Here is a 17,217-nt window from a genome sequence, read left to right as displayed (position 1 = left end):
TTCGCCTGCTATCCTCCGACAAAAAATCACCGGTGGGGTTTACCTGCCGAATAAAGTTGCCAGCTATCCTCCTGATCATGATCTTCGATTGAAAAAAAATCACGGTGGGGTTTTCTTGCCGAATAAAGTTTCATTGAATTCTAACTTGGTGTAGTAAATGTTGAAATAACGGAGCCATCCTCACATCAACCCGGAAAAATCGGGATTTCCCCGCGATGTAGAATCAATGTTTCGTTTTGTTGTAGCATGTGTCGCACGTAGTTGTAGTCGTTGGTGGTAAGCTTTTTATAATCGGATGGGCTTATAACACCTTATATACAGTGGTTTGTGAAAATATCCGATCGTGAAACTAAACCACAGACAGGTTACTGACTAGTGACAGTGTAGTTGCAGCGTAGCTAATCAATAACAAGCAAAAAGGCACTGGGAAACTGCATCCCTTGTATGTGTCGTGATGGAACCATTTGACTCTTTGAGAACAGACTTTCTAACAAATGTAAAGACTAAGGATCAGTTGAGGGGTATAGTGAATAAAATCTCGTGTTCACTGCCGGTGAAAATTCGAACGACTGTGTCCTCGCAAGATTTTGACGTCGGAGCGGCCAAGATGGAAGTCTTCGAAATACTCCTCCAAAATGGAAAGCAGGGAATGTTGAATTTTTTAAAAAAGAATCTTTCCGAAATGCATTTGATTGTAGAAGGTCGATCAATGTCATTGGCAGATCGGCTAGAAATTTACGAAAATGAATTGGAAACATTTCATAAGAAAAGACTGGAAGAGGGCTCCGTGCTGGACGAAAACTTTGTCGGTAGACGCGAAGATATGGATGCAATCGAAAGACTGCTTTTCAACAACCAGGTTCATATTTCAGGTAAGACCACAAATTGACAAACAACAGTATGGTATTACACGCTTTTCTTAGGGTCCTTTTTTGTCCTTTTCCTTTGCTACGATATAAAAAAGTAATACAATGATATAACATTTTCATTTATGTTATTAGTGAATGCCGAATGTATTTTTGTATTATACTTTGTAAACTTCAAATGATAATTTGGATATCGTAATGAGCCTATTTTACAAGAGGATATGCGTTTCAAAAATGAAATTACAGTGGAAATTCATTGATGCATGCAAATTTTGTGGGCAACAATCAAATTTTTGGATTTGATTTTTGTATTATCTCTCTGGAACCTCTGGTATAGGCAACAGGTTTCATGCTAAACACAATCGTATTAACGATGTTTGACTGTAATAGGAATTTATGAATTTACCTGAAAATGATGAAACTGATTTGGGCTTTCTTGTTTTTTTCAGGTTTTTATGTGGGGAGTTGATTTATATTAGCTAGTGATGCATATATAGTGGCATTAAAGGTTAAATGAAGTATTACTGATAGATTTTTTACAAACATAGTTAATATCAATTTTGACAGGTATTTGTATTTATGGGATGGCTGGTGTTGGCAAAACTACTATAGTTGAAAATATATGCATGAGAAGACATGTGGACAAGTGTCTTGTCAATTTGAGGTAAATCATATTATCATAATTAGGTACATGTTGCTTTGTTTGTAGAGTCTCATCTTGGCCGAAAGAGGCCTTAATAACAAGTCTCAAATGGCCCAACAAGTAAGCTGTCAACAGGTTGTCCTCATCTCTTGGAGCAGAAATACATGTAGGCTACTAGCCTACAGAAGGCCTAGAATCCACTTAGTTCGGATCATTTGGGACTAAGAAAATTCATTTAAACGGGAAATCCAGATTAAAAGTTATTTTCTTGTGAATTAATGAACAAATGGACTGCAAATATTATCCAAATTTAACCAATCCAGATTAAGGGGGTTTGCCTGCACTACTCAATTATTGCCTGATTTTCAAGCATTTCAGGGATCTCTAGTAAGTAACCTCATCACTGTGGTTGAGTCTTTTTCTTTTGGCTTTTATGAAAATATTGCTGGTTGAATCATTATTTTTGGGTTTGAAGTACCGGTACTGGATCGATGTGCATGCCTAATGTTTTACTAATATTCCAATCCTCTGATTAATGTATGCTTTGGGAGTTTTTCGATGAAACATAACTTCTTCGGTTCTTCTAGAGGTATCACAACTGTGAAGGATTTTTTGCTGCGTTTATACGTTAAAATGGACCGGACATTTTCTTCGCAAACAGACATTTCTGACTTAGAACAAATCCTGCAGAACTGGGAAAATGGCAAGTAAACGACCCCTTTATTACACTGATTCCGCATAACGCAAGCCATTTATGAAATGTTTTTTATGCAATGTAATGCGTTTACGTAATTCATTTTGGCCTCTATTTCGAGTCAATTCATAACTCCTTCATGTCCCCATTATATCATGGTCTTTTCAGATTTAATTGTGATACTCGATTCCGCTGAATTGCTGATTGATGTGAACTGCAGCCATAGCGAAGCTGTACAATTCATGGAAATCTTGTCAACTATCACTCAAGTTAGAAATCACAAGGTCACAACTCAATCAAAATCACAACTGCCCATCATGTTCGTTACAAATTTGTAATCAGATCTTTCTCTAACTGCCGGGTCTGTTAGAGTTAGCTTGATCATGATTTGAAAAAAAAGTAATATACAGAGTAGATAGATGGCCGGGCGGGTCAACTTTTAAGTTCAGCAGAAATGAGAGGCAAGGTATCATATACAGAAATCTCTTATCATATTGAGGAATATGTAGATGTACCAGTACATATTTCAGGTGAAGATAATAATGACGTCTCTCATGAATCCTTGGCAGCAGCAGCAGCAGAACGTGCCTTGCGGAATAGAAAACAGAATACCAGTACACAAATTAGAACCGTTATCCCTGAATGAATGTAGTGATCTTCTGAAGAAAATGGTGGACACGAAGCAGCGTGCTGTATGTATTACTCTATCCCATTGGTACTCAACAGGGGTTTCTATTTAGGGGTCATTCATTTATCACGTACGCATTAGGGGAGGTTGGAGGGGTCAGTGCAATTGCGTACTGTACTGCTAGATGTATATGAAAAAATGGCTGATTTGCGTACAGAGGGGGGGTCAAAAAATTGTGTGTACCCGGTTGGATCTCCTCTTGTATATTTGCTCTACTGGAGGAATCAAATGAACCACTTCTGATTGACTATTGATGATACCTTATGTCGTTCTCATCAAATGTTCCCTAAAATATTCCAATTCATATTGGTACCTATGCATAATTTATAATCACTAGCAAAGTTGTAGATCATGACACTATGATTCTTAAGGTCATTGGCTTCTGCATACTTTCACTAGGAGGCGTTGAATGGGGGAATGACTTAGTACTTCCATTTATATAAGGATCTTAACATATTTTGTTACCTCATGCAATTGCAAAGTTGTAGCTCACAATATTTTCTGATAGTGGTGAGTTTTAAGCTCATCGGTTTCTGTAAATGTTCACCAGGGATGTCATTATCAGATTTCTAGCATTTCAGACCAAGTGAGCACGTGGCGCCCCTGGACCCCTAGTTGCTATTCACGTTCTCTTTGACATTTCAGGCAATATTGGATTCAACAGTATGTTCAACCATTGCGCAAAGGTGTGGTCGCAATTCGCTCGTGATTCGTGTCGTCGGCAGCTATCTGAAGGACTCGAGCCGCGGACCGATGGAGATCAATCAATTCATCGAGCGATTGATCCACAATGATCACAGGACCAGTATGGTATCAATCTTAGAAAATTTGGATAAATCGAAGCAAGATCTTCTCATTCAGTTGTCCGTATTCGAAAATAATCAATTCGATTATAAAGCGGCCATTCATGTGACAGGTCATGACGGTCAATTGATGAAAATGGAATTGGACGAGTTGTATACTCGCTCTCTGCTTGAAGTGAGAGGCAGCCGGGCTTCTGATTCCTTTAATTCTGCCCAAGGCGAATCATTTTCTTTACATATATTGGTGACCACTTCTTTGAGGCAATTATCGCTAACTGATCAGCAAAATGATTTGTTAAATGTTTCCAATCTCCGCCTCATAGATTATGGAAGAATATTGATGTTGAAACTTGGAAAGCTGTCATGTAGCAGAGCACTTCAAGTCACCAAACGCCTCGCCGACGATAAACAATACCTGATGAAATATCTGGAAAACATTAAAAAGTTCACCCCTTCAATCCCTGACTTAAGGGATAAAAAAGAATTCTGTAATTATTCTTATGCAAACATGCTCATGGACTGGTTCCTAGAGCCCGAAAGGAGGGCCGACTATTTTTTTCATCTGGCAAAAGCTGCATCAACTACAAAGCCTCTAACCTTGTGTATGATGTTGTTATGGTATGCTGAGCAGTACTTCGAGGGTCATCTTTTTGATCCTTACGTCGTGCGGTTGGTGTTGAAAAAAGTTGACAAGACATTGAAGAAATTAGAAAAGAAAGACATCAGCACTTCAGGCAAATCAACGGATCTTTGCAGGGCACTTTATCTCTATGTTCAGGGAAGATTTTTTGACAGAATTGGCAGATTTGATGAGGGAATAGTCGAAGTTAAAAAGGCGTTGAAGATTCACTCAAGATATCTATTATGGAATGTATTGAAGGCACGGGATTTAAACCTGCTTGGACATTTGTATCTGAATATTGATGACCCAGCAAAGGCTGTTAAATACTATGATAAATCGTGCATTGTAATGCAGGAAATCGCTGCTAAAAATGATAAAAGCGACCTTCATTTTGATACACCTAACTATATGATGAATACAGGTAGTGCTTATCTTGTGCTTGGCAACCATGATTGCTACGCAAAAGAAAAATGTAAATCAGATGAGCAAGGTCATAAATTGGAAGTGAGCATGAAAAAGAGATATGATGAAGCGATTAAGTATTTCGATCGAGCCCTGCAGTGTTGTGAAACTCTTGGAATGAAATCAACATTACTTTATGGCCGAATTTTAAAGAACAAAGCCTGTGCCCTGGCTGAATTGGAAGATCCTGATGAAGCACTGAGAACTCTAAACAAAAGCTCTTCCCTTTTCAAAAATCTGGTGGGTGGCGAACAAAGAATGAAGTTCTTTTACATGAGAGGCACTATCAAAAATGACTTAGGAAAAAGAGCACTGGAAAACAAAACTGGAGGTACTACCTGTGATGCATTATCATGGAAAAATGCTTTTTACATAACAGTATTTGAAACAAGAAATTACCAAGATAGCCATTATCAATTAAAGTTTCAAAGCTTTTACATGATTAATTCGTTAAGAGGCAAATCAGTCTAGGCAAAACTGCAGGGTATTACATTTGAACTGATGCGTACAGTACATGTTCAATCAAAAGGTTTTCTGTTTCAGATCATGTAAGACATTACACTGATGCCGAGTCAGACTTTGCACAGGCCTATAAGTTACTGCTGCATGAAGGAAACTTCATGCCGTGTGACCAGTTCATACCAAAGTTACTTCGCGATTACAAACGTACATTGAGTATTTTGGGTAAAGACGATGAAAGCAAGGCCATTGAAAAAGAAATACAGGTATGTACAATAAACTCATTTCATCGAGTTAAGAATCAAGAAAATACAGTGGAACCTCGGTGCGACGAACTTCAGGGGACCAGAAAATCTGTTTGTTATATCCGATTATATTTAGCATGAAAGTATTGATATCGTTGTATTTGCGATGAAATTCTAGGTTTGTAATAACCGATGAATCATTATATCCAAGGTCATTAAAACGAGGTTCCACTGTAGAAGGTTTTCCATACAAATTTGGGTTTGAGCGGTTTGACAACAATACGAGTAGTCTACTCTACCAAAATGATTCTGGGTAGCTATTCTTTGTTGTATTACTCATGCGTGTACTAATTCGACATCATATTCCAGGATCTCAAGGAGAATAGTTCAAAACAAACAACGATGTTACCAGTGCCTCAATCGGGAAAAAAGTTGTCACATAAACGTAAAATGTCTGACACTGCCGCCATATCCAATTCAAAAAAGTTAAGAAAAGACAATTCCTTGGAGTTAGACGATAGTGAATTGATTAATCCAGAGGTGAGAGAATGATTTTTCTTTTATTTTACTTTTTTCTTATTATTAAAATGATGATAAGTCTGATAAAAAAGAATAATACCTTGTTGTTTCTAATTTGCCAGGTCATTTTGTAAAGCTCCGTTTACACTAGCATTTTGTACCCAGGTTATGCGTCTCCACTACGCTCAAAACCCGAATTCAATGCAGCGTTCGGAAGCACAATTGACCTTGAACATGAACTACAGATGTGGATTCTTACTACGGAAACTGTGTTAAGTGTAGACGCTACTCACTGCGTACGCGGGTTTTTGTCAAACCCGGGTACATCGGAACCCGAGTTCAGCTAGCTAGTGTAGACGTGGTTTATAATGCAATGAAATTTGTAATCAGTTCATTTCTATAGCCTCCGCCAGGCTATGATTAGCTTGTCCATAATTTTTTTTAAATAATGAAAGAATATAATTTGGGAATGTATTTTGTGCAACTATGGTACCGCAGTGTAATTTTGATCCTGCTTTGTTTGATAGGATATGCCGTAATTTTACATGTGCATACAGTATTCAATGTAAACAATGTTTGTATTTCAGCCACTCGTTGCGTCTTCTGCCAACGCTATTGTAGGTGAGACTGAAGCTGATGACAAACCGGTCGGCAGGCGTATAATGAATTGGCTACGAAAATCTTTTTCATTTGACAATAGCGCGGGCGATTCTGTTGAGCGGGCTCCGGGTCTGAGCAACCGAAACCAAGCCGACGTGGTTCCGCTTTCAAATGATAATTCGTCCAATACGGAGAATAGTTCGGATGATGATTCAACGTTAAGAGGCATCGATCATGAACCGTTCTACACCGAGGACAGCAGCAGTTACAGTAGCTGCTCCGACAGCAGTTTTAAAAACGTCGCTGTCGATTTTGACAGTAGGCTTAATGAAGAGATCTATAGTTGGGCGCAACAAAAGCAAGCTGCTTGCGAATGGTTGAATCAAATTGAAAAGGACGCAGCATCAAGTTGCAGTGATGATTCTTTCTAATCTTTTCATGGTTAAGTTGAAAAATTGGTACCTTAGGTTTCTCATTTCTGCCAAGCTTTGACCTGGTCAGGTGTTTATCTGTTCAATGGTGAATGTAAATTCGGATTTTTTATCAGGATTTTCACTTAATACTGGTGAAATATTTGGTTCATTTAACCTGGAACCACGTAACCTATTATTCATAATTCGGATTTTACTTAATTCGGAGAAATCTGGGCAGTCCTTAGTCATCAGAATTAAATGAGTTCTGCAGTGGCTTTGTTGTATCAGTTTCGGATGATTTGCCATCCACATTATAATTTAAGGTCTATAAGCCCTTACTGGTACCTGTAAGCGAATTTTCATTACCTTTCTTTTTTCCTTGGCCCTGAAATTGGACTTAACTCCGTATGGACCAGTTGCACAATCGTGACATAAGGTTGGTCTTAAAATTGGTCTTAAATCTTAAGGCTAGTCTTAAGTTGTTAGATAGGCCAGGGAAGTGTGATGACATCACACTTCCCTGGATAGGCTATAGAACTAAGTTGGTCTTCGACTGGTCTTAAGTCTAAGCCATGACTTTGCAACCGGCCCCAAAAAGATTCATTCATTCCAGATATTTTTGCATTGCATGTGAGTACGATGGAACAATTTTCTTCCTATACATGTAGTATATATACATATATTATATCAATAAGCGTAGAATGATTTGGTAAATGGGAATAAAGTATTGTACCACTGATTTTTATCGTGATTTTCATTTACCGGGTATGACTGGTATCATATTTACTATTTAGAATCATTTAGAATCATACACGGCACTAAATAAGAATTATAGAAGTTAGTACATGTTTATATTTTTAATTGCTCTTTAAGTAAATCATGTTAGTTTTCTATGACTATCGTTTTTACATCATAAAAATGCTATTCTTATCGGTTATTGCTTCTAAAGTAAATCACATGAGTTTTGGTATATATTCTATGATTGTTGCTTTTCATCATAAACGTGCTATTTTTATCTGTCTCAATATACACTATGGCTATTTGAAAAGTTTTGTGTACCATTTTTTATAACGTTGTGTTAAGCTCCCTTCGTGTACTTATTACAAAAGGAAAGTATTTAGAAAATCCATATTTGAGAGTTTATTTAGTAGCTAGAGTTTATTAGCCAAATGCATTTTTTTCCTATAGAATTTCTTATACAAGAAATAGTATGTGAGACATTTCTATCTACATATATGCTTTATTGTAATGTTGATTATACCTTGGAGTAAGCATCAGATGATTACTCCAAATAGATCATACAAAACGCACATATTTTAGTACAGGCATGGGCAGCATAAAAGGTTCCACGGAAAAAATATCTACTGTAATTCAGTAGTTTAAGGATTAACTAGTCCCTTGATTTACGCAATACAGAAAAAAGTTGCACGCAGACCTAAGTAGGAAAGTGCGATTTGAAATGGTAACAATTTCGCACTCCCCCTTTAAACTTTATTAAGCATTTGTGAACTGAACAAATAGTGAATAAATCGACTTATGAGTTTTCGCCGATTGTTCATGTTGGTTTTAAGATAATGTAATATAAGTAGTATCAAATTTTGAAATGCTCTGATTATAAAATATAAGGGATATATCAAAAATTGGTACCTTAGGTTTCTCATTTCTGCCAAGCTTTGACCTGGTCAGGTGTTTATCTGTTCAATGGTGAATGTAAATTCGGATTTTTTATCAGGATTTTCACTTAATACTGGTGAAATATTTGGTTCATTTAACCTGGAACCACGTAACCTATTATTCATAATTCGGATTTTACTTAATTCGGAGAAATCTGGGCAGTCCTTAGTCATCAGAATTAAATGAGTTCTGCAGTGGCTTTGTTGTATCAGTTTCGGATGATTTGCCATCCACATTATAATTTAAGGTCTATAAGCCCTTACTGGTACCTGTAAGCGAATTTTCATTACCTTTCTTTTTTCCTTGGCCCTGAAATTGGACTTAACTCCGTGTGGACCAGTTGCACAATCGTGACATAAGTCCAAAATTGGTCTTAAATCTTAAGGCTAGTCTTAAGTTGTTAGATAGGCCAGGGAAGTGTGATGACATCACACTTCCCTGGATAGGCTATAGAACTAAGTTGGTCTTCGACTGGTCTTAAGTCTAAGCCATGACTTTGCAACCGGCCCCAAAAAGATTCATTCATTCCAGATATTTTTGCATTGCATGTGAGTACGATGGAACAATTTTCTTCCTATACATGTAGTATATATACATATATTATATCAATAAGCGTAGAATGATTTGGTAAATGGGAATAAAGTATTGTACCACTGATTTTTATCGTGATTTTCATTTACCGGGTATGACTGGTATCATATTTACTATTTAGAATCATTTAGAATCATACACGGCACTAAATAAGAATTATAGAAGTTAGTACATGTTTATATTTTTAATTGCTCTTTAAGTAAATCATGTTAGTTTTCTATGACTATCGTTTTTACATCATAAAAATGCTATTCTTATCGGTTATTGCTTCTAAAGTAAATCACATGAGTTTTGGTATATATTCTATGATTGTTGCTTTTCATCATAAACGTGCTATTTTTATCTGTCTCAATATACACTATGGCTATTTGAAAAGTTTTGTGTACCGTTTTTTATAACGTTGTGTTAAGCTCCCTTCGTGTACTTATTACAAAAGGAAAGTATTTAGAAAATCCATATTTGAGAGTTTATTTAGTAGCTAGAGTTTATTAGCCAAATGCATTTTTTTCCTATAGAATTTCTTATACAAGAAATAGTATGTGAGACATTTCTATCTACATATATGCTTTATTGTAATGTTGATTATACCTTGGAGTAAGCATCAGATGATTACTCCAAATAGATCATACAAAACGCACATATTTTAGTACAGGCATGGGCAGCATAAAAGGTTCCACGGAAAAAATATCTACTGTAATTCAGTAGTTTAAGGATTAACTAGTCCCTTGATTTACGCAATACAGAAAAAAGTTGCACGCAGACCTAAGTAGGAAAGTGCGATTTGAAATGGTAACAATTTCGCACTCCCCCTTTAAACTTTATTAAGCATTTGTGAACTGAACAAATAGTGAATAAATCGACTTATGAGTTTTCGCCGATTGTTCATGTTGGTTTTAAGATAATGTAATATAAGTAGTATCAAATTTTGAAATGCTCTGATTATAAAATATAAGGGATATATCATTATACTGTAAGGGATGATCACTCACTAGCAGTTTAGTTAATCAAAATTGATTCGCTTTCAATAATCATACATGGTACTTGATTCTGTAGAACCTTGGTCCTGTTTGACAGAAATCACATTTAAAGAAAGTTCATTTTAGCAAATTTATACAATTGAATTTATAACGCAATGATTTACATTCCAAATACTTGTATCTGTTGTTTACATTTGTGGCACAGATTCCCATCATAAATTTTTCTCCTTACCAATGATGTATTAAGAATAAAATATTCAAAGAAAACTGCTTGTATATCTTAAGTAATTTGTTTGATTCATGAGGTAAAAAATGGATTTTGCTGCGTAGATAAACGACGCATAACGATGCCCTTCGATGATCCACTACAGTGGAACCTCGTTACAATGAACTTCACGGGACTAGACAATCATTTAGAACTTAATTCGTTACTGTATCGATACCACTGTGAAATTGTCTTCAGACAAAATCCTGTATTTGCTTTATCTGATGAATCATTGTATCCAAGTCGGTTGAAATAAGGTTGCGCTGTATTTAGAAGGAAGAATGGCTTTGATACCATGGAAAGGTTAATATTTTTGAAATGTTTCCCTCATTCTTGGTCATTTCCTGTATCGGTGTGGTTGTCTATGTTAGTCTGAGGGGTTCAAATCCACCCAAGGCTTTTTTCATCACTAGAATATCTTGATAGAAAGTGACATCCAAAGTGGAAAGACTAATCTGCTAACACTGTGGTTTGCTAAAATGAGAATCCAGTTCTTCATCAAAGGTATTGTGTGATTGATAATTGGGTAATCAATCTTACATGAAGTCCATAATTCTGACAGCTGCTATGCAATGAGAAACCATTCTCCAATTGCACGTACACCAAACACAATTTTACAAACGAATATTCTATCAAAATATTTATTATCCAAAAACACGTCGCTTAATACAGGAAACATGAATAAATGCTGCAGAAAGATGACCCGCATCTTCCTTATATGCGATTATATTATATCGAAAAGCTGTCTTCTCAAATATAGAGTAATGTAGAAAATTAACCCATTACAAATCGCCACCTTGAAAGTAATGATGAAGCACGTGATATAAAGCACACTTCCTGCCACTACCCATACGAACAGTATACAGTAGATGCTAAGTCATATAATATTGTGCACTTCTATCAGAGCCTATACAATAGTAAATACCAGCTGCACCCCTCCAAGTCTAGTTCTGATAAAGTCGGTTAAGCAATCTTATATATAGTTTCAAAATGGTCAACATTAGTATATCTTTTACCCAGCATTTTGAAGGTTTGGCCTGTCTTTTACCCAGCATTTTGAAGGAGGTTTGGCCTGACCTAATGCAGGTATAAATCTGCAGCCAGGGCTGACTGTCGTGGTGTTATCAAAGCATCAAATGACAGAGGCTGTGGTCTCGGCCACAGATTGATACCTAATGATACCCACATTGTTAACATAAATTAATCAATTTCATCATAAGGTCTGAAAGTGAAGCATTTCATTACAAACAGTAGAAATTCTTTAAATTAAGTACGGGTACATTAATCTGATCAATTATCTATTTACAATGCATAGAATGCAATTAATAGAAAAGTCAAAATAGTTTCTACATGACTTGCAACTGACAAAATTCACTGCGTAATACAGTTAATATTATCGCCCATGTCTTCCGCGAGTTTGCTCGAAACCTGGTCACGTATTGTATCGATGTCCTTACGTAAGTTGCGTATGCGAGCTAGTCTTTCTCGAAGGACATCTTCACCGTCCGCCGAGTTACGATTTTCGTCTTCGTTGTCGGATAATGAAGACGCTGAAACGATAATGGATGAGACCTGTTAACTACTAAATACGCCATAACCTCGGCATTCACGAATCCAATTGTGGCAAGAAACGATCCACAAGTCCAATGTAGCCATTGTGGGCAATACAAATGAAGATCACACCATGTATGATACCTAAAGATCGATTAGCCTAGAATCGTGAGTTGCGTAATTTTTGGACCCGATAAACACCAGGGACTATTAACTAGGGTATCAAAAGTCATCAAATTACCAACCTTTAACTCCGAGCAGCATGGAAAGATTTGGATCTTGTCCTTGAGAATGTTGAAGGCACGTCTCTACGAGTGACTGCAATTCCGTAACGCACTTGTTCACCTCCTTCGTGATCTTCTTTTCAAGCCGTTGTTGACTGGATGACATAATGCGATCGAATTCCATCGCTTTATCTTCGAGCGACAGGTTTTTCCCACGCAATTCCTGATTTGTCTTGTTCAACTAGATGAAAAATCGGTACTACGGGTATCAATATTCAGTATTGAATTAAAAGACAAATCCGAAAGATAAACAAGATGGACATTCTTAGCCGACAGTAAACCACAGTCGGATATACATGAATAGGTACATGTATGAATGTAACCAATACATGGCCAAGACTGGAACTAAGATTCTTTGAAGGGTGGAATTGAAAATTTAAATGGCCACTTACACTGTAATTTGAAAAGGGCAATGAGAGGGCTATAAGCCCGAAACATTGATGGGGGATTCTGGTGGCCCTTCAACTAAAAATTTAGGAAAAACAGGGGCTTTTCTGGCCCTTATCAGGCCCCATTGAGGATAATTTTTTGTGTTCTATATTAAATTTTCATTTTTGGAATTTTGAAGGCTTGGATCAGTTGACTTCCTAAATCCACACTTGATAGTTTCATCATTTTGATCGAATCCAATTGAACTGATGATACATTAACTTTGTTGTTACACAACTGATTTCACCTTCTATGAACTGACACAGGTCATGAAACCTTCTGTCAAACTCTTGATTCATGACTTAAAGTTTGGTTTTAACTAACTCCGCCAAATCAAACTAGGGGTCCAGGGACACCATGCCCACTTGGGAAGTGGTTCCAAATGCCCAACAATCTAACAATTTCAATATTCAACGCCCCCTGGTGACCATATACAGAATCCGATGACCTTAAAACTCACCACAATCATAGAACATGTCAGCAGCTACGATTTTGTAATTGTTTGTGATAACAAAATATGCCTCGTTACCACTTTAATATGGAAATACTAAGTTATTATACTATTCAACGCCCCCTGGTGACCATATTCAAAACCCAATCGCCTTGAAACTCACCACAATCATAGAACATGTCACGAACTATAACTTTGTAATTGATCATGGTAACAAAATATGCCTACGTACCAATATAATAAGGAAATATTAAGTTATTCTACTTTTCAACGCCCCCTGGTGACCATATAGAATAACTAATGGCCTTAAAACTTGCCACGATCATAGATGATGTCATGAGCTGCAACTTTGCAATTGATTGTGGTTACAAAATATGCATTGATACGAATATAATATAGAAATACTAAGATATTGCATTATTCAACGCCCCCTGGTGGCCATATACAAAAACCAATGACCTTGAAACTCACCACAATCATAGAACACGTTATGAGCTACAACTTTCTAATTGATTGTGGTAACAAAATACGCTTAGGTATCAATATAATGTGGAAAAAATTTTTCCCACTTATGAATGAGTACTGCTGACACCAAGATAGCCGCCAATTGCGTCATAATTGGCTGATGAAAAATACCTGTCTCAGGTATAAAACATCCCTTTCCAAAGAATACCCATCACAAATTGCAATGAGAGATGATAAACCAGTAGGAAGCTACAGAACTCAGAATTTGGACCAAAATTAACATTTTTGGGCACTAAAAAGGTCATAGGACGGCCATCTTGAGTCCGATCGACCCAATTTTTGTTATGCTGATGGGCCCTGGGGGAATTCACATATATCCGAAAGATCAAGGTAATTGATCAAAGCGTCTTCAAAATTTCCTTCAAAAAGTTCAAAAATGTGTAAAAAGTGCTGATTTTGGCGAACAACAATGGCTGCCAGTCGGCCATCTTGAATCTGACAGGGCCAGTTTTTGGGCTGAAGATGTGTCTAGGGTAGATACATGTGTAACCCAAATATCAAGACATTATCTTGAAGCGTCTTCAAAACTTCCCAACATAACTGGATTCCGTCTACGGACGGACGGACGGACGAAAAGTGAACGCAATAGCCCGCTGGGACTAAAGTCCCAAGTGGGCTAAAAAATGCAACCGATGATAAAATAGGCTTCGGCGAATGTCCATCAAAAATTATCCCAACAATTACCTGTTTCATCGCTTGCCTTAGTTCGCGTATTTCATTTTCTTTACTAACTAAGTCAAGCTGCAGGGTATTCACGGTGTTCTCATCAGCAACGGTCTGCTCTTCATATTGTTTGATCTGCGCTTGCATTTTTGCTTCGACTTGTTGAAACTTTTTATTTCTTGCCTCCATAAACTGACGTAAAGTGAAAGAATAAATCACAATACAGCATTAAGTACATACAAATTAAAGATTTCATTCCATTTTTGCCATTTTGGAGCCAAACTCCACCCCCTCTTTGGATTGTGTTGATTCGTCCATAAATCGATACATACCTTTTTCATTTTGTCAAAATCTGCGTGTAGTTTCTGATTTTCCCACCTGAGGTCATCAATATCCTTGTTTTTGCTAGCCAACAATTGGCCATTTTTATCGGGTTGTTGAAATCGTTGTAAATCTATCTCCAGCCCGGTAATCTAACAGAACAGAGAGAAAAATCAATTTTTTTTCGTATAAGGATTAGAAATCATAGATCCAAGAAATTGAATCCAAACCAACGCTGACTATCATACCTTAGTTTTCAAATCATCGACTTGATTTTCATACGATTTAATCGTTTTATCTCTGTTTTCGATAACCGTCTGCTTTTCAACCAATGAAGATTCCATATCAGAGATTCGACTTTTCAGTATGATCTCGCTTTCTCTTAATAATTTCAAGTAAACGGCGCATTAAGGAAATAACGTATATCTCAGAAGGGCCAGCGACCATTGGATTCGAGTGAGAAGTATTAGTGTTATTTTTCTGACAAATTTACCCGTAAGTAAAAAATATATACAGCCAAGCCTCTTGTGGTCGATGAACTAATCATTAAAATAAGTGGGTTTCATCCAATTAAGACCTTTACACTGAAAATGAAGTCACCGCGAGTAATCGTATTCTAAGTACATGTATTGGTACCTGCATGTTTTTTGTATGAAATGTGTTTCCAAAATTATCTGTAAATCTTTAATCTTTATCATGCATTTAGGATTCAATTGGCTATTTGACTTTGAGCTATATTTGAAATTCAGCTGGGACATTCAGAAAACATTGTTTCGAAACAATACTTTTTCAGAAAAAGGATATTTGTTGCTCTTTTTTGTTGTGATCATCTTGTGTTGGCAAATCGGCAACATAACGCTCCAAGCCGGCTAACTTCTCTTTCTTGTGTGTCAGTTCATCGAAAAGCTCATCGTGTCTCTCTTTCATATCCTTAATCTTCTTGTCTCTTTCATCCACCTGCGTGAAAAGACATCATGTTAGGCTGTTCAGTACACTCTGCATTACCTGGTACTTAATTCCACCTATGGACTATGGATGAAAAGTGAATCAATAGTTCACCGGGGCTATGTCGCAAGTTGATTAAAAATCCGACTAAATCTGAATTCAATAACTCATTAATTGGGCCTACCTCATCTTGTAATTTTTTCCAATCTGTTTTGGGAATGATCTCCTTTTGTTGCAGTTCAGCGACCAATTGTTGGAATTCGTATTCAGCAGCCCTAAAAAAGTATAACAAAAAAAAAAAGTTACGTAGAGAGAATCCCACAATAATAACGGAAAAACTAAATCCAAAAATGTAACTGAAGCTAGTAGTTTATTCAACGTTTCGACTATATCCTAATAGTCATCTTCAGGAGTAAATTATTATCCTTTATTCCTGAAGATTACTATTAGGATATAGGCTAGTCGAAACGTTGAATAAACTACTAGCTTCAGTTAATTTTTGGACTTAGTTTTTCCATTATTATTGTGGAATTCTCTCTACTTAACTTCAACATGGATATAGTGTTCAATCAATTGTATAAATTGTTACATTTGACTAGAATGTAGGCCTAATGAATATAGAAAATATTCTTCATGATATTTTGTCCAGTGCATTTTGTTAAAATCATGAGCAAATTCAGAATTATGGTTGGTGCTACATCGGCATAGAAGTTGAAATCTTTTCAGTAACATTGAAGAATTACTAGTTTCTAATCCTGACAATAAAAAATTAGGGGTAAGATGTTCACTAAAACACCTTTATATTTCTGTATACATCAAGCTAATATGTTGTCACCAAATCCATGGTGAAATGTGTATGGGTGGGCTCGTCCTAAAGGGGAGATTATCATCAGGATCCCTTGAAATAACAAACCCCAATTTTTGCTGAAGGCTTTCAATCTCTTGATCTTTCTTTGCCAAAAGCTCAGACAATTGAACCCTCTGCGCGCTATTTTCAAGTTGCATATCCTGAAAATTCAAAAACGATTTTCTATCATTCATCATTTATGGCCCCATTTATTTTTTTCAAGCTAAGTGGCAGATACACGAATTAGATTTTTTTAGCAGAGTTTTTACATCAGTTTCAAGCAAAAGTCACCTAAAATTATGAATTTATTTCAAACAGGTTATCCTACTGGTACTTACTTGATAACGATAACTTAAAGTATCGATGTTCGAGTCCTTGGTGAGGCCCAATGAAAGTGCCCGTTTAAGGTTCTCTTCGTGAATGGTGCTCTGTTGTTCCATTTTGAGAAGTTGCGTCTTTTGTCTAAAAGTTTTTAAAACCTTCGTTACGAAAGTGAAAACCCGATTCTTCATAAAGACATTAACTGCTGTTCAGCGGAAAATTGTAGGTACTCAATAAGGAAAACTTTTTCTTTTCGAGACAAACCTTTCGATGATCATGTCTTTCTCTCGAATGATACCATCAGCAGCGCGTTGAAGTGCCGACCATTTATGAATCCCGTCATCCGACTGAAAAAGGCG

The 17,217-nt window shown here is 36.6% G+C and overlaps 2 protein-coding genes across 3 annotated transcripts; one reads left to right on the top strand and one right to left on the bottom strand.

Moving 5' to 3' along the window:
• Positions 1-234: 234 nt before the first annotated feature.
• Positions 235-10,490, top strand: LOC141907812 (uncharacterized). 2 transcript variants are annotated; one of them, XM_074797557.1, is made up of 9 exons: positions 235-872; positions 1,434-1,530; positions 2,097-2,212; positions 2,372-2,487; positions 2,734-2,895; positions 3,537-5,109; positions 5,322-5,503; positions 5,852-6,022; positions 6,589-10,490. In XM_074797557.1, the coding sequence occupies exons 1-9, from the start codon at positions 455-457 to the stop codon at positions 7,030-7,032; spliced, it is 3,279 nt and encodes a 1,092-aa protein (XP_074653658.1). In that variant the 5' UTR covers positions 235-454; the 3' UTR covers positions 7,033-10,490. The 2 variants fall into 2 exon arrangements, with proteins under 2 accessions (XP_074653658.1, XP_074653666.1); XM_074797565.1 differs by lacking the exons at positions 235-872; positions 1,434-1,530 and having other exon boundaries at positions 2,155-2,216.
• A 1,395-nt stretch (positions 10,491-11,885) lies between these two features.
• Positions 11,886-16,920, bottom strand: LOC141914978 (centrosomal protein of 85 kDa-like). The gene is made up of 9 exons (XM_074806330.1): positions 16,876-16,920; positions 16,604-16,698; positions 15,875-15,965; positions 15,550-15,702; positions 14,994-15,140; positions 14,757-14,897; positions 14,446-14,616; positions 12,318-12,537; positions 11,886-12,071 (listed from the first exon to the last, which is right to left on the bottom strand). The coding sequence occupies exons 2-9, from the start codon at positions 16,693-16,695 to the stop codon at positions 11,893-11,895; spliced, it is 1,194 nt and encodes a 397-aa protein (XP_074662431.1). The 5' UTR covers positions 16,696-16,698; positions 16,876-16,920; the 3' UTR covers positions 11,886-11,892.
• Between the last annotated feature and the right edge of the window lie 297 nt (positions 16,921-17,217).

The sequence above is a fragment of the Tubulanus polymorphus genome, chromosome 1 (genome assembly GCF_964204645.1).
Source record: "Tubulanus polymorphus chromosome 1, tnTubPoly1.2, whole genome shotgun sequence".
Lineage (NCBI taxonomy): Eukaryota > Metazoa > Nemertea > Palaeonemertea > Tubulaniformes > Tubulanidae > Tubulanus > Tubulanus polymorphus.
The sequence above is the reverse complement of the archived record's forward strand: the minus strand, read 5'-3'. Positions and strand labels throughout refer to the sequence as shown.

What these genes read in the sequence shown, in the direction of transcription:
- LOC141907812 (XM_074797557.1), top strand. Translation starts at nt 455, where the DNA reads ATGGAACCATTTGACTCTTTGAGAACAGACTTTCTAACAAATGTAAAG. An exon ending in CAACCAGGTTCATATTTCAG is followed by an intron (nt 873 to 1,433) that starts GTAAGACCACAA and finishes CAATTTTGACAG; the next exon opens with GTATTTGTATTTATGGGATG. An exon ending in CTCAAGTTAGAAATCACAAG is followed by an intron (nt 2,488 to 2,733) that starts GTCACAACTCAA and finishes TACATATTTCAG; the next exon opens with GTGAAGATAATAATGACGTC.
- LOC141914978 (XM_074806330.1), bottom strand. Translation starts at nt 16,695, where the DNA reads ATGCAACTTGAAAATAGCGCGCAGAGGGTTCAATTGTCTGAGCTTTTG. An exon ending in GGAAAAAATTACAAGATGAG is followed by an intron (nt 15,703 to 15,874) that starts GTAGGCCCAATT and finishes CTTTTCACGCAG; the next exon opens with GTGGATGAAAGAGACAAGAA. An exon ending in CATGCTGCTCGGAGTTAAAG is followed by an intron (nt 12,072 to 12,317) that starts GTTGGTAATTTG and finishes TTATCGTTTCAG; the next exon opens with CGTCTTCATTATCCGACAAC.